General features: G+C 32.2%; 1 protein-coding gene across 5 annotated transcripts; it reads right to left on the bottom strand.

Moving 5' to 3' along the window:
- Positions 1-3,930: 3,930 nt before the first annotated feature.
- On the bottom strand, positions 3,931-16,748 carry LOC108916222 (polyadenylate-binding protein 2). 5 transcript variants are annotated; one of them, XM_018722432.1, is made up of 5 exons: positions 16,626-16,748; positions 16,163-16,406; positions 15,846-16,108; positions 15,633-15,766; positions 3,931-4,491 (listed from the first exon to the last, which is right to left on the bottom strand). In XM_018722432.1, exons 2-5 carry the CDS (start codon positions 16,401-16,403, stop codon positions 4,455-4,457), a joined length of 675 nt encoding a protein of 224 aa, XP_018577948.1. In that variant the 5' UTR covers positions 16,404-16,406; positions 16,626-16,748; the 3' UTR covers positions 3,931-4,454. The 5 variants fall into 5 exon arrangements, with proteins under 5 accessions (XP_018577948.1, XP_018577951.1, XP_023312275.1 ...); XM_018722435.1 differs by having other exon boundaries at positions 16,163-16,375; XM_023456507.1 differs by having other exon boundaries at positions 15,846-16,406.
- Between the last annotated feature and the right edge of the window lie 379 nt (positions 16,749-17,127).

Raw genomic sequence — 17,127 nt, 5'->3', positions numbered from 1 at the left:
TGCTTTGTAAAATACTAAACTTGTAATCAAAATTCCTTCAGCAAGACCATTGGAAATGATCAGTTGTAATAACAATTCCATAATAAAGGATTGTACTCGACGATTCCTCCTTTTCTGTAAATTGTGACTATCAAATTTGGTTTTCTGTAATTATTCTAATTTGAAGAACATTATTAGCAGTGGCGGTTGGTAAAAATTAAAATGGCCACATTTTGATATTGAAACATTTTGTTAGGGGATACTTTCTATGCTCTTACAAAAAACTTTCATGACAAATTGATTTTTAACAAAATTTGAGATATAAAAAAATTACGATCTGTATCTGTATGCTGTAGTCTTATGAATATTGTGTAAATTTCATACTGAAATTCCAATAATTCTGGAATTTATGGGCAATTTACCGGAATGCATTAGGCATCAAGGTAGAAAGAAACGTTGTGAGATCAAAGACACAGAATGAGTGCATACCGCCCAAGTCAAAACTCACAATGCAACCCATGAAGGATTCAGGGAAGGCAGTCATGGATCGCTGCAAAAGATGCTGCAAGTACTGCGGAGAACCTACTCTATAGTCCAGGAATTGCAGATTAACGTTAAAGTAAAAAAGTTTTCTCAGTATATAATATATGTAATTATTTTTTTTTTGACAAAAATCGATTTTTCCAAAAATATGGAATATGAGGAATATCGTACGTAAATGATTTCTTGATATTCCAAGGACTGTAAAAGGTATGGGCAACTCACCGAGAAGCTGATGAGCAAGCACGTTCCCAAGCGCGTCAATTCTTTCCCAAACTTCAAACCGTGATTATCTTCAAACATACTATTCAAAGACGGTTCCCAAAATATTCGGAAAGCAATTCGACCAATTGCTTCTAAAATTTTATATATTTTCGAACATGTTTTCTACTTCGGAACTTATACATATATATTTTTTCACTTTATTTTTTTTTGACAAACCAGAAAGTTCGGAAGTTAAGGTGGTTGAAAAATGAATGTAATGTTAAATTACTTGCCATTTCGTAAACAAAATTTTTTTTAAATCCTACGTTGCGAAGAGTATCATACATTACATTTTGAGAATCTTTTTGAAATTTTTGTTAGGAGATCAACTGACTGCATGTAATCTTCGGAACCGCTCACTGTGTAAGGGAAATTTTTTATCATGACATAACAACAGCGCTCCCAGTCGACAAAGAAATTTGTCAGCATACGTCAATATGTATACTTTTGAATAAAACAAACCTGGACAAAATCGATCAGATAGTTTTTGAGATGTTCCCCCTGAGATGTTAAAACAAATTGAAGTTAAGTTTGGTAATACTTAAAAACAGGGACAACAGCAGATATAGAAACAAGATCTACCGTGACAACTATGGTAACACTGTATCATTAGACAATGGTCTAACTCAATCTAAATAACATGTTTTGTCATTTCATAAACATATTCTATTTTAAATTTGCTCGTCTCTCCTATTGGATTCCAAAGAATATGGAAACAAGTTAATAAATTTTTAAAAATATAGAAAATTAAATTTGAAATAATTTTCAAATAAGAGTCCCGTTTCTTTAGAAGGGGTATTTTTACACCGTGTTTAGATAATTCGTCAATTTGTTATAATTTTGTACTTCAACTTTATTCGGATCCAGTTATTTATTTATATTAACCTACAAAATAAAGGTCTTTTAAGTTTCCTAACTTAAAAACAAAAAAAAAAAATTGTGATCATGCAATTTACTCCAGTATTTAAGAAAATAAGAATTTTTTTTTTTCGTAAAAGTGTTATTAAAAGTATTTACAAAAAGCCATAGGTGTAGAAGTTATGTTTTACAAATGGAAGTCTGCATGCACTCCTCCATATTTACGCCACTGGTAGTTGAAATCCAAAACTACTATTGGAGAATTATTTTTGCGTGAAGTTTTTACTAGAATTGAAACAAAATTTGTAGTGCACAGTGGCGTTTTGTTAAGTTTAAATTTTATTAATCATATTTAAAATGGTACCAGTATTTTGCAAAGTATTTTGTGTAGTGGAAGTGTATAACCTTATAAGGTATTTATTTCGTTGTTTAGTGACGTTACATATACAGGGTGTAACTTTAAGTGGGGGTCAATATTTTAGGGGTATTTTTTTTTAATCAGATAAATAGTCGAGTTATAATTAGTTCTTTGAAATGCACCTTATTACTTGTGAACATCGCCACTGTAATATTCAAATACATGAATTGTAGGCAACGTACAGTGCATATGAAGGGACGGTGACGGAACGAAGGGGATCAGTTGTTGTTCTGCATTTAGACACAGTACATCTAACTGTGAATTTGAATGTTTTTCATCGCTGGAAGCCATCAACAGACTATTTATTTTTGTGTATTTATTTATCATTAATGATTACTGTTTGAGTTAGGTTACTTGTTAAATACTGTTTGTGTAGCAAACACCCACACAACAAAAGTAACTCGCGGCGAATGGTGTGAAATTGTGCATGCGCTGTGACTAATGGGCGCCGTTATTTGAGGTTACACTAGCTTCTCCAGCGACGACATGGTATAAAAATTACTAAAACAAAGGAAAAAAAAAAGCTTTTACGACGGAATTTGAAAAAATAAACTATTTCTGAAGGTCAAAGGAAGCCTCTGTATAAATATGACTCCCACTCGAAGTTAAACCCTGTGTATGAATCAAGAAAGGTAAGATTTGACAAGAATACATGCTATGGCTCCAAATTTTATATGCACTCATTAGGCCAATCAATAGAGGTTTTGTTTGTGACAAAAATACTAGTAGCAAACAGACTGTGCTATCATATAAAAGACAGTATGTAGATATATGCTTATATGTTTCCTACTACACTTTACCATTATTTAATTTTGCAATCTTCTGATCTTCCCCCACTACTCGACCGCCTACACGCGCTTGGATGTTTTTGAGCATGTTTGGAAGAATTTTTCACCTATTTCGCATCATTTTATCAGAAAATTAGAATATGTTTTATAGCATTATACTTCTACTTTTAAAATCCGGCTGAAAGATTAAAATCGAACTACCTCCAATGCATCCAGATACTTTACAAAATAGTGCTCAAAAAATTCAAATTGCAATTGTGCCAAAACTAATGATCTGACAGCTACTTTGCGCACACCTAAAATACATATAATTTATTACTTTTGTACACAGGGTCAGCTCTACAACTTAAAAAATGGCGGAGTAATGATTTTTTTTAAAAACGCTAAATTTTCCGCTACTTCCGGGTTTTCTTCCTTTCTAATTATCCAATCGGATCGATCGACCTCTCGTTTTATACGTATTTCGATTTACTACAAATTGTATCTTTATAGCATCCAGATTGCTTCATTAGTTATAAGCAAAAAACTAAAAAAAAATTCGTTTTTTTGCATAAAAATTAAATAATGGTAAATTGGAGTAAGAAACATATAACCATATATTGCAGATATACTGCCATATACTGCAGACTGTCTTTTATATTATGGCACAGTTCATTTGCTACTAGTATTTTTGTCACAAAATCACTGATTTAATGCTCTATTGACTGGCCTACATGGCCAGTACGTACTAATTTGAGGTTACAGCAGCAGGCTACAAAACAAAAAACGGTAAAAAAATTCACGATGGACTTTGAGAAAATAAACTTACCTGTGTTTCTAAAAGTCAAAGGTAGCCTCTGTAAAAATATTACCCTTATTCAAAATTACATCCTGAATAAAGCAAATTTTTTCCTTAAACAAACTGCCACTTTAATTCATCTATTTAATGAAGCACTTAAATTCAGCCTTTACCTAATAATTAGGAGTTACTTAAAATCAGATCAGCTAATTAGTCAAAGTAACATTGACCACATAATAGCCTACTTAGAACAGACAAATGTATTTAAAAAAAAATAAGAAAAATTTACATTAATTGAAAAAATATAACTTCCTTATTATTTATTATCATTTTACAGTACATTAACTTTTACATTATTTCATGATTATTTTCTAATTATCATTAAAAAGAAACGGAAATCTTGCAAACAGGACGAAGATACCTGCAAACTTGTTATACCATTAAAAGTAATTACTCCCCACAAATAAAAAAATAACTTTACAACTGATGAATTTTACCACATACTCACAGTTCTAATAATATGCCACACAATTAATAACTAACAATTTATATGAAAATAATTTAATATTCTTTTGAGTGCCAATCACCCTGAACACGCATTCGACAACTCATACTGGTTTAATGATCCAACCTCATAAAAAAGTTATTTTATAATTTTCCACACTAATGTGTGTGTAATTGTCTTTTTTCACTGCTATGGTTTTTCTTTTCGTGACGTCTCTTTTTTTTTAGGAAACTCTTTTTTTTGTTTATAAAAACTTGAAAAATAATAAGTGTGTGTATAAAACAAAAATGTGGTGAGAAGGTTTTTCCTTACTTTTTATCGGGATCAATACGGTGCGAAATATCCGCCTCGTCTATAACTCCTAAAAATGTAGACATCAGTTCATTAAAACACAAATTGGACGTAACAAACAAAATAGAAACAACATAAAGGACCTAGCAAAATAAAACAAGAAATCTACATAAAGATATTTAAAAAGTGTACACATTTTCTAAAAAAAACTATTCTATTGTGACAAATAAGTAGTCCATAATTACTTTTCAATATATTAAACCATTTTAGAATAATACATGGGCAAATGCTTATTCAATCTATAAATTTCGAAATCTAAAATATTATACAACGTATTACAAAAAAAGTGCCCTAAATTTAAGGGTTAAAAAATAAGACCAACGGACCAAGAGTCATTTGTCCTAGGAAATTTTAGTTACAAAAGATCCTACTGAAGAAAAAGCTCTGCATGTACAGGGTCTTTCATGTAACACTCTACCCCTTTTTTTTTTCTCCAAGAAAAAAATGGTAAACAACCAAGTTTTAGGAAGTTTTCTTGAGGTTTCAGAGTAATATTTAAAAAACTATTACTGTTGCATTCCGAAGATACAGACCAAATTTTTAGTATTTTAAATGAGAAACCCTATTTTGTTTTACTTACTGATCCTGCACATAATCAATGTTGCTATGGAACCACGCTGTTAAATTTGCTTTATATTCTCTATGAAGAAAAAGTATTTTATAAAAGGTCTTTTATAATACCTTCATCCTGTCCTAGGCAAAAAATATATATGTATTCAATGCCTTCTTACCCATCTCATTAATAGTTCATTCATTGTTTAATATTTTCCCCCTTAGATCACATAAATTAATAGACCTTTCTTTGTTTACTATATCTCTCAGAATTCTCCACAAAAAGAACTACAATAAGGTCAAATTGATCTTGTGAATCATAACAATGTCCTCTCAAAACAAAAATTTAAATATTTAAAGATCTGTTTAGTAAATTTAATAGCAGAAAAGCATAAATATGTACTGGTTCCCTGGTAATCTTGACTTTATCCATTGCACAGGATAAGTAAATAAACCAAAATGTTGTGGAAACTGTCACAGTAAATATTTATTTATAGTCCAGTCATTGAGGGTAAAATACGATGTTACTGTATAATTTTCCCAAATAACACCGATTTGCACCAATATTTGGATTTAGGTTCTACTTCGAAGTTGACCCAGTGCCGGGGGTTGCTTTTTATTTTTTAGGGGTGAAAATTACCCCTATTCAAAAAATAGAATTGTAGATTCAAGGGTGTAATAGGTTGAAATAATCTTTAAATAAGTAATTATGATGAATTGAAAATTGTCAATCCCTAAAAACCACCTCCTTATGACAGTAATCATTAAAAAATAATGTTGAAAAATATTACTCAGCAACTTGGAATAATTTAACCATATAGTGATATTAAATTAAGATTTCTTTACTGTTTTAATTTTTTATTATTTATTTATAAATTTCAACCCTTATAAAAACCACCCCTTGCATTGCGTATGAATATTAGTTTTTGAGTTATTTTGAAGACAATTTTTTCCAAAAATAAAAAAATTCTCTTTTCACTTCAAGCACAACTTTTTCAAAACTAAGCACTTTAAACCGGTGAAACTTCTAGAGCATATTACAAGTACATAAATAAAGTAAACTGTAAAGTGGTAACGATTATTTTCAATTGGGGTGGTAATTAGCGATTTTCACGTTTTTTTGTCGCCAAAAACAATGCGGACCAACTTTATTTTTCAAGCACTTTAAAAAAGGTTCCATGAGTATTCCCTGAAAAATGCATCAGTTTTTGGTTATTTCACGTTCAAACTTTCAATTTTGGCGTTTGACGAATAAGAATCCACTTTCAACAAGCTATTACTCTGCTTGTATTGGGTCTACAGACATCATAAACAGACCATTCTTTTTGTTTTTTTATAAGCTACATTTTTTATAAGAATGATTTTTTGATAAAATATTTACTTTTTGAATTATTCGCGAAAAACCGTCTGAAAGTGGTTTTTTTACTTTCAGAAAAAACTTTATAGAACAAAAGTTGCTTAGAATTAGTCAATATATCCATTCCCGGAGTTATTTTCAATGAAACATTTTTCACCCCCGAGAAGGGGTGGCATCCACACCCAGAATAAAAGCAACCCCCGGTACAAGGTCAACTTTGAATTAGAGGGTAAATAGAATCTAAATCCAAATTTTTATGAAAATCGGTGTTGTTTGGCAAAATTATAAGGGAAAATGGTCATAGACTGGACTATTATTTATTTGGAAATGACTGCCAAGACAGGATAGAGCCCAATTACAAGGCAGGTATAATATAGATTAAGAAAAAGAAAACCAATACAATTTACATTAACATAAGTGTAACAAATAAAAAATACGCTTGTGAACAAAAAAAAAAAAACGATAAAACAGGAAAACTTCTATGTCTAAAAACAACATATATACATATATAAATACATAAAATGACATAATGACTTAGCTTCTATCGAGGATACATCTTTTTATACCGCGAGCATTACAACAGAAAATATCAAGATGATTCTGATAACAGTGGTAATTGAAACACATTTATTGGGGAAATTGAAGGACATTTGTTCTTGATGTTTTCACACAAAATAAAAAATTGTAGGGACTTCTACATCCCAACATATTCAAATTTAAATACTGTAGTAATTCCCTACAATCAATTGCCCCATTTACAAGTTTAGATAGGAACAAAATGGAAAAATAAAGCCTCTTTGAGTCAAGTTGTTAAGTTGAAACCTGGTTCAGATTGAGGGATTCTACGAGGTGGATAGATATGAGATTTGAACCTTAGGTATTTAAGAAACTGCCTCTGAATCTTTTCTAAGCCGTTTTAATGAATGCTCATAGCCTGGATTTCATACCACATTAGTATATTCCAGCTAGTGAATAATAAAAGTAATTTTAGTAAGTTTAAAATTGCAAATAATAAATCCAAGAGATTTATAAGTACTTTTGGTAATATCATTAATATGATTTAACAAAAGTTAGTCTGGAGCTAAAAAAAATACTTAAATCCTTAAATTGCTAAAATATATTTCGTATATGTCACTATAATCAGAAAAAATAGAAGATTCCAAAAAGCGACAAATAAACATTTAAAAAAAAACAAAGTTGGGTTTACATCTTCGAAATTAAACAGTCAATTTTTTTTATATATTTCTTTGATATAGCAACAAAATTTCCTAAAACTTTGATCGTTACCTAGAAAGGGAAAGAAATTCAAACAATTTGATTTCAGAATTTATTTGTATTTTTGAGATAAATCGTAAAAAGTGTGGGACCCTGGGATCTTGAAATCCTGAGATCCTAAAATTGGACTTCCTGTGCAGGATCTCAAAAATAATTTTTGAAAATCAAATTTTAGTCATATCCTTTCCAAAAAAATAATTTTGAATGATACTAAATATATACAGGGAGGGCCATTAGTATGAGAAAGTAAAATAACTCCCTTGTTAATCATAATACAGAAAAAAAGTTTATATAAAAGTTTCACAAAATTAAAAAACCTAAAGGACAAAATTAATTTGAAACACACAGGTCGATGAGTAAAAATGGGACATGCCAAATATTACATTTTTTAAATGGAATACTCTGTATATTTTTAAACAAATGGATTTCTGAGAAAACTCTATATATGGCAATATAAACAGGTTAATATTTTAGTACGGGGTTGCCAAGTTACGTAGAAAATTCTTCAAATTTTGGAAAAAAACATGACCTCGAAGAAGTTGTATTAACTTTCAAATACTAACACTTGGAGCAAAAATATTTGACAGAGTTATAGGCAAATTTTAAGCAAAGATTTCTATATTACCTAATATCGATATTTTATACAGGGCATTTTTTATAATACTAATATAATAATACAGAAAATTCAAACTTGATTTTCTAAAATTCTTCAAATGGAACACCCTGTATTTTATTGTTCTATTTTATTCACATATCAGTCCACTTCAACTTTTATTAAGTATGTTCTACACCTAAAGTTGTTAGTTTTTAAGATATAGCAACATTTCTTGGAAAATATATTTTTATTATTTTCCTTCGCACGAAATGGCTTTGGAAAAAACTATCACATTGTGTCAACTTGTCAGTTCATAATTTATCATTTCATTTTGAGTTAATTTTATTAGTTAATATTTATTTGTGGTATTCCATAAAATAATAAAAATCAAGTTTTTCCAGAAATGTTGCTATATCTTAAAAACTAACAATTGTACAAAATATCTATATTAGCTAATATAGGAGCCTTTGTCTAACATTTGCCTATAACCCTGTCTAATTATTTTGTTCCAAGAAGCTGAAAGTTAATACAACTTCTTCGAGGTCATGTTTTTCCAAAATTCGAAGAATTTTCTACATAACTTGGCAACCCCGCACTAAAATGAACTGTTTATATTGTCATATATAGAATTTTCTCGGAAATCCATGTTTAAAAATATACAGGGTGTTCCATTTAAAAAATGTAATATTTGGCGTCTCCCGATTTTACTCATGGCCCTGTATGTATCAAATTAATTTTGTAGTTTAGGTTTTTTTATTCTGTATAACTTTTATATAAACTTTTTTTCTGTATTATGAGTAACAAGGGAGTTATTTTACTTTCTCTTACTAATGGGCCACCCTGCATGTGTGCATTGTTAGTTTTCAACTATAATGCAAAGATTCCTGGATTGTTTACTCAGCGACATTTTAAAATGTAACTGTTTAAGTTTAGCTTTTCTCTCACATGTACTAAAATACTCCATTAGTGATAAACAGCTTCAAACTTTAAATATTTTTGGGTACATCTAATCAACAAGCTGATTTCCTAATCTCAAATTTGTATCACATCAGTCTTATCACATAAATATTTCAAGCACTAGTTTTAAAGATGTATATCTTGCACAACTGAAGTTTTATTTACATTTTTCTGACCATACGTAATTTTAACATTGGGTTTTCAAATATTATAAAGCAGAAAAATAGTTTCTAAAAATAATTCGCCAACTTTAAAATTTTATAAGTTAGTGATTAGTCATTAGAAAAAGTAGTAGTAGTAAAATAAATTCATCTATCAATTTGTAAAGAAATTCAAAAATTATCTAATAGATTTCAAGTTCATCAATTATTGTGAAAGTGATAAAAATTTGTCAGTGTATTTTAATAACATGAGCAAAACTAATTGTAATTTATTGATTATAAATTCTGAAAATTTGATTTTAACAATCCTATTGGCAACCAGTAGGTGGATTTTAAACATAAATAACTTGATTCTCAATTTTTAAATCTGCAAAATATGTATAACAATGTACTGAGGCAATAAAATAATTACCTTAAAAAATTATGAAGCCGAGTTGATTTTAAACATAAATAACTTGATTCTCAATTTTTAAATCTGCAAAATATGTATAAGGGGTCATCCATAAATTACGTAAGGGTTCAATGGGGGGGGGGCTCAACATTTTCTTATCATTCCTTACTTGGGGGGGGGAGGATACTTTCACAAGAAATTGGAATTTCGAAGAGAACAATTACAACTTCACAGTCAAAGGGTCGAAGACTATCTGGAGTTTTAACTAATTTCATGAATAATATTGATCATTCGATCTGGAGTATCACAAAACGTTAACAAACAATCGAGGGTGGGGGTTGGCGATAGTTCAATGACCTCGCAAATCAAACAAAGATGGAAATAAATGACATTATTCTCGCTTGTTGACATACTACCGCAAAACTCACTCGAATGAAAAATCATTCTTTCAAATTTTTTCTATTTTAACCTGTTTCTGAGAATCGTCAATGAGTATCTCCGATCTTAGTAAAAGGGGCAATTTGAAAAATATGCTTGTAAATGTTTGTGTGCTAGTGTAAAACTTTCAGAAAAACGTCATTTTTGCCAAATTGGGGAAGTTTGGCAACTAAAAGTGAGCGAAAGGTAGAAAAATCCCGATATCTCGAACAGTGAATTTTTCTTCATTGAAAAAGGGTGTTTTTTCGAAAACGGCTCTAAGGATTACGGTGGATTTTTTTTTCTGGCCTTCTGATGACTCCAGGAATCGAATGCCGAAAGAAAATCGGTGGTGCTAATACTCCGCATTTAAGTCATGTTCAAGCCCACCGTGGTTTATTAAGTAAATGTTAAAGGCCCTATATGTATGTGTATAACTATTATGAATAGTTTTGGAAAGCACAATACCTAAACAACTTGCAATACAAAGATGGTAATTAACCCTTACAACTTTAAACATGAATATATCTGCAAAAAATTATTGTGCTCCATAGCCAAGTGCTAAATAATTATGCGCGGCTGAAGATGGTTTCAAAATCGAGAATTATGCCTAGCCATTATTGGCATCTATATTTTCATTGTCTTGTTTGATGTAATAGGCCTGTCATTTTGGACATAATGTAGCTTCGACATTGCCATTTTTATGACATAAGTTTCAGTCATTTATAAGTTGTCATTGTTCATGTCAATCTCACGAAAAGCTTATAGAACAGTTAGGAGTTATTCACCAAGCAATATCACTTTGATGGCATACAATGGGAAAGATAGAGATGGACGGAAAATAGGTTTCTCATAAACTGATGGAAGAAATAAAAAACCTACAGGTTGACATCTGCATGAGTTTGCTTTCTCGGTACAAAACAAAGAATTTTTTGCACAAAATCATTACGGGTGATGAAAAGCCATTCTAAATTGGCTTGGTGGCATGACATATTAAAACTGATACTATTTTAGAAGGGTCAATACTCTTCAATTGTAAATATTTATTCCATTTAAAATATAACAATGTTACTATTATCCATATATATTAAAAGCTGTAGGTTACTCTCGCTCCCACACTCGGCCGCGAAAAGAGGCGTACGGTATTATCAAAGGCTTTCCTCGTGAATCACGCAGTGACGAGCCCAGGGGCCCGGAGGGCTCCTCGGTCCTTCCTTTATCTAAAGTCGTATTCTGAAGGCGATCTGTTCGCGCCTTCTATGTGAAATTTTCACTTTAAAGAGTCCTCGCCAAAAACTGACTTTTTTCAGTGGGAGTGAGATACCCGAAGTAACGAGCGTTCAAATAAAAACGTGGTCAAGTTGGTTCTGAAAATTTGAACGTAGGGCGTAGCGTATAGCAAATGAACTTAACCGTCATCTGTCAAAGCGCTATATCGCCGCTATCAATTTGAATATTTTCGTTTTAAAAAGCGTTTAAAATGGTGTTTTCTCAAGAACAAAAATTGTTTATCATAGAGTCCTACTTTAGAAATGGACGCAAGATTGATGGAATATGGAAGTATTCTATTGAGGAATGTTTCATAGAATTTCAAAATCAATTTCCCGGCGTTGTTGAGTACAAAATTTTTCAAAGTGCAGTTCAGCGTTGTGTTAATGTTTTTCGTGAAACGGGCAGTGTAACAAGAAAAGAAGGAAGCGGCCGACCTAAAAAGCGGACTGAAGAATTAAAAGAAAATGTCCAACAAATAATGGAAAATGCGCCAAGAACTTCTGTACGTGTTTTATCACAAATGGTGGGAGTATCAGTCGGTACCTGCCACACAGTGTTAAAAAAAGATTTGCGTTTGTTCTCCTATCGTTTAACTTGTCAGCAAGAACTTCATGAAGTTGATTTTCCGCGACGGGCTGTATTTTGTGAATGGTTTTTAAACAACTACGGTGAACTTCATAATATCACCTTTTTTTCTGATGAAGCCTGGTTTCATTTAAGTGGTTACGTAAACTCACAGAATATGAGAATGTGGTCTTCTGAAAAACCAGATAACTTTTTTGTCGAGGGCCCTCTACACGCTCAAAAAATTGGAGTTTGGTGTGCTCTCAATCGAAGGAGGATTTATGGACCTATTTTTTTTAATGGTACTCTTACTGCGCAAAGGTATAGAGAAGAAATTATCGCTCCTTTTGTTAACCAGCTGGAAGAAAACGAAATTACAAACTTTTACTTTCAACAAGATGGCGCAAGGGCACATACGGCAGGCGAGACGATGAATATGTTGAGGGAAGTTTTCCAAAATCGACTAATAAGTCTCAATGCTGAACATGAATTTCCACCGAGGTCATGTGATATTACGCCGTGTGATTTCTTTTTGTGGCCTTACCTTAAAAACACTATTTTTGAACTGCCTATTCCTGATTTAAACCATCTGCAGGCTCGACTTATAGACAAGATTCGTGAAATTAACAATACCCCGAGCATCTTAGAAAATGTCTTTAATTCTTTGAGGAACAGGTGTGAAAAGTGCTTGGAACAAGGAGGGGGACACTTTCAGCAGCTGCTTTAATTTATTGTTATAACAAGGAGGGGGACACTTTCCGCAGCTCCTTTAATTGTTTGTTATTGTTATCACGATTATTCTTTAAAATAAAGTTATATAGTCATTAACGTTATTGAAACTGACAGCTGCTATACAGCTCGTTGAGAAATGAGGTTAAGTTGGTCGCTGTAAGCTACTCCCTACGTCCAATGTGTCAGAGCCAACTTCGACCACGTTTTTATTTGAACGCTCGTTATATCCGATATTTAAACAGAGATGGAGACAGTGAAGACGTCAAAATAAATTTTGTCATTTGACGGGTTTTCCCGGACGATCGGGCCATGGTGAGCCGTTACATTGCCGTTAGGTATCGGTTCCGATCTTTTAGAGACGTAACTTTGGCGACAAAACTTGATTTGAACATTTTCAATTTTCTGTTTACATTCGCGGAGAATCAACGTTTCAAATAGCCCATGCAGGCTCCACCCAACGTTAGATCGCCGTAGTTCATTTTGTAAACTCACGACTGTGAAGCCCAAGGTCTGGGGTTCGAATCGCGAGCGGGTCGCATTTTCTCTTTTTTTTTTGGGGAAAATTGTATATATTATTTACCAACCCACAGAGAATGCACCGCGGAGCGGTGCTCAAGTCGCGCGCTGCGCGGCCCGATGGCCGAAGGCCCGAGAGAAAGGTCAACCTTCGCTGACGCGAAGTTTGCCTGCCTTTCTAGTTTTATTTAAAAAACTAATATCCATAAACCTTAGAGACCAAATTTTCACCACATTACACGCACTGTATAAAAATATGGAAGCAGATGATAATATCTTGTTACATCTGACACCTCCAGTATCCGAATAAGATTTTTGCAAAATCTTTCATGAAACATTCACTAAACTGTCGCAATTAGATTTATCATATTTTTTATTACATTTATACATTACATACATGACAATCCTTATGAATTGCTCTGATTTAAATTTCTGACTGAATATACAAGATATCACAAAAATGTGAGTCTCTACTTCGGAAGCATATTTTACTCCCCAAACAAAAAAAAATTATATAAAGGTGTGTCCTACGTAGCTTTGTTTTTGAGATACAGGAAAGATGTTTGACGTAGATTAATTGAACTTGTACCGATTGCTCATTCCAGTAAAGGAAAAATTTCGAGTTTGTATACAGTTATATCAACCATTGGCAATTTTTTGGCACTTACATTTTTTTTGTCACATCACTGAAACCATTAGAATTTTTCGATATATGTTTATACGAACTTTCTTTTTTAGTTTGACAAGCAGAATGCGCTCTCAAAATAGCGGGTCACATTTTTCTGCTAAATTTCCTTTGGACTAAAAAAAAAATTAAACCAACAAATTTACTCGTTTTTCAAATAAAACCAGACTTTTTTGTTATTTTTTAATGTGTCTCATTTTTCCCAAGTTCCCCCCGGTACGTCCAAAAACAAAACGCTATAAAATCAAACCATTGGGTTGAATTGGTGTACATTGTTGGATATATTGGAAAATAAGTGACTTTTCCCACCAGAAAATCTAATTGATAATAAAACTCACTGTGTGATAAACATTGCCGGAAAACAGAGGTGATGGAAGTGACAAAGAAGAGCTCCGAGATGGCAATTTGGATGTTCCCAAGATGAGTTTACTTTTTACTTCTCTTTTATTAGACATTTTCTGAAACGATAACCAAACACCAACATTAGACAAATCCACAGAAAACATGTTATGTAAGTAAAAATTTTGAGCATGTGAACTTCATCAAAAAAAAATTACAGTGAACAGAATAAGGCAATAAGGGTTAGGAGACAGCCAACACAGAAACAATGTTCACAACCTAAACCACAAAGGTAAACTGAAAGTGTAAAAAACGTCGGCCAACGTGTTTGAAAGCTTGGAGAGGCGAGCATGATGTGGAGGAAGCGCAGAACTCACAGAGGAGGGAGTCAGACAATCACACTCAACGTACCCTGTGAAATAAGGACGAGCGAGACAGTCGACGCTTGACGTGTCTCATAGGTTAAAGATCGAATGCACCAATAACATTTCTGAAATACTTTCCAATGACAGCGTATCCCAACACATCTGCCACTAATTAATATAACTGTGTACACCCAGTAAATTTGTACCTACATTACTGTTGTCAATAGCCCAATTTTTAAAGTATCATAACTTACGATGCACGTCCTTAGTCGTAGCTATGAAACAAGGGCATTTAGTACATATGTTTTATTTAGATGACTTGAATATGCTTCCAAAATAGAGTCCCACCTATTTTTGACACCATGTAGATATCAGATATAAAAATAAAGAGAAACTTATATAATAAGTTTTCTGTATATTCCACCCTCACCTAAGTAGATTACCTAAACATCTGCCCTGTAATGTAATTAGTCATACAAACATGATTTATAATAATTTCAGTATTAAAACTTCTTTTCACCAAGCACTTTAACTTGCGAGTCTTCTTCAAAAAATTTATCCATTACTTTTCTATCTTCGTAACTAAAAAATCTTAAATTGCATTTCCTAATTATTTTGATGGTATGAACAGAGACTTAAAAGAACTTACATACTTAACAAATTCTATCAAACATCAGAAAATTTTAATTTTCTACGATTTTAAAATAATTATTGATTAAATGGTTAATTGCGAGGCAACTTTTTACCAAGCACAAGAGAGAAATAAATTATGCTTATTAAATCTCGCATTTAAAAAAATATAATTTACAAAGCACGTTAAGAAAAAATTTTTAATTTTTTCATTAGTGCAATCTAATAACTATTAATGTTACATTTGGAATTTATTAATTTTGGTCTACTTATATGCTCTCCAGTTCCTCTTATACCTTTTATAATTTTGTTGTTTCTAATTTGTATCAATTAAAAAAGTCACCTTGGTCGACGCATTGGTCTATATCCACCATAAAATCCTCTACTTATTCCTCTTGTTCCACGGAAAGTTCCTCTGCCTCTAGGTGGCCTGTTAGTTGTGGAAATTCCTGGACGGTTTGTCCTCTTTGGCATTACCTAAAACAAATTAATAAAATAAATATTGTATTTGTTTACTACTGTAAACCAACAATGTACTATCAGAAACAAAACTAACTTTTATTTGCCTTCCCCGAAACAGTGATTCGTCCATCGCCATTGCTGTTTGTACTGAGTCTCTATCACCAAATTCAATATAAGCAAAGCCCTTCGGATGGCCATCATATTTATTACAAAGAATTGTTACTCTATTAATTGACCCACAACCATGAAAATGTTGTTCTAATTCCTCAGCAGTCGCACCATAATCTACATTACCAACATATATACTGCGATTGTCAATTTCCATTTTCTCCTCTATCGACATATTTAGAGGACTCGCTAGAAACGAAATAATAAAACTTCTGAAATATACATAATATAAACAAAACTTACTCAAACCTGGAGGACTACCCATATTCATCTGTTTATCGACTTCACTTTGTAACTGTTTCAGTTTTTCAGCTTCCTCTTCCATTTCTCGAACTCTCGCTTTTATAGCTTCTAATTCGGGATCGTCAGCGGCTGTACCATTACCGTCAGTATCATTTAATAAGGCCTCGTCGTGCATTCCGTTAGTTTCATCAAATGAATCTATGTGGTCCTCACCTAAACCCAAGTCTTCATTATCAGCCATAACCTAAATTTTTCATTATAAAAATTATATTACGGTTCCTAATTAAACAAAATAAATATAGCTAAATCATTAATAACCTGTATGCACGTTAATCACACAAAATAAAACGAAAACAATCAACGTGGACTCGTCGCGTTTCACTGTAAACTTCTATACAGGAAAAAAGGAATTAGTCCTCGTTATAAAATTTGTTTTTTATTTTTTGCAGTTTAATATACTTACTAAATGCTTTGCGTTTTCACTACAAATAGATAAATATTTATGTTTTTTTTTGTAATATTATAAATACCGGCTATTTTATGCGCGCTAACCGTAATGGCGGAATAAAACAGTGCAGGCAACAAATGTCGGCAACACAAAACACAAAACGTAAAGAAGCAATTTGGTGGCTTTGGTTCATAGGCATGGAGACTATAGTCTCCCAGTTCATAGGTATCACAAATCAGATAAGAGTTTACGAATAATATATCTGACCAACTGATCTGAGCACTGCTTACTCTGGTCTCTGGTCAGAGTGCTCAGTTAAATTGACTATTTTCGTAAGCACCTAGTCGAAATCTCTAATCTAACCTCTATCATTATCTAAATGCAAATGATTGTAATTGCAATAATTCTTGACTCTTCAAATGAATGTGAACAGTGGCAATTGTATGTGTATGTACCACTTCGGAAATATGTTCATCTACTTGATTTTTTTTTCGACACAAGACAACTGAAGAGAACG

This window comes from Anoplophora glabripennis, unplaced genomic scaffold, assembly GCF_000390285.2.
Source record: "Anoplophora glabripennis isolate ALB-LARVAE unplaced genomic scaffold, Agla_2.0 scaffold1689, whole genome shotgun sequence".
Classification (NCBI taxonomy): domain Eukaryota; kingdom Metazoa; phylum Arthropoda; class Insecta; order Coleoptera; family Cerambycidae; genus Anoplophora; species Anoplophora glabripennis.
Note: the sequence above shows the minus strand (reverse complement) of the source record. Positions and strands in the feature narration are given on the sequence as shown.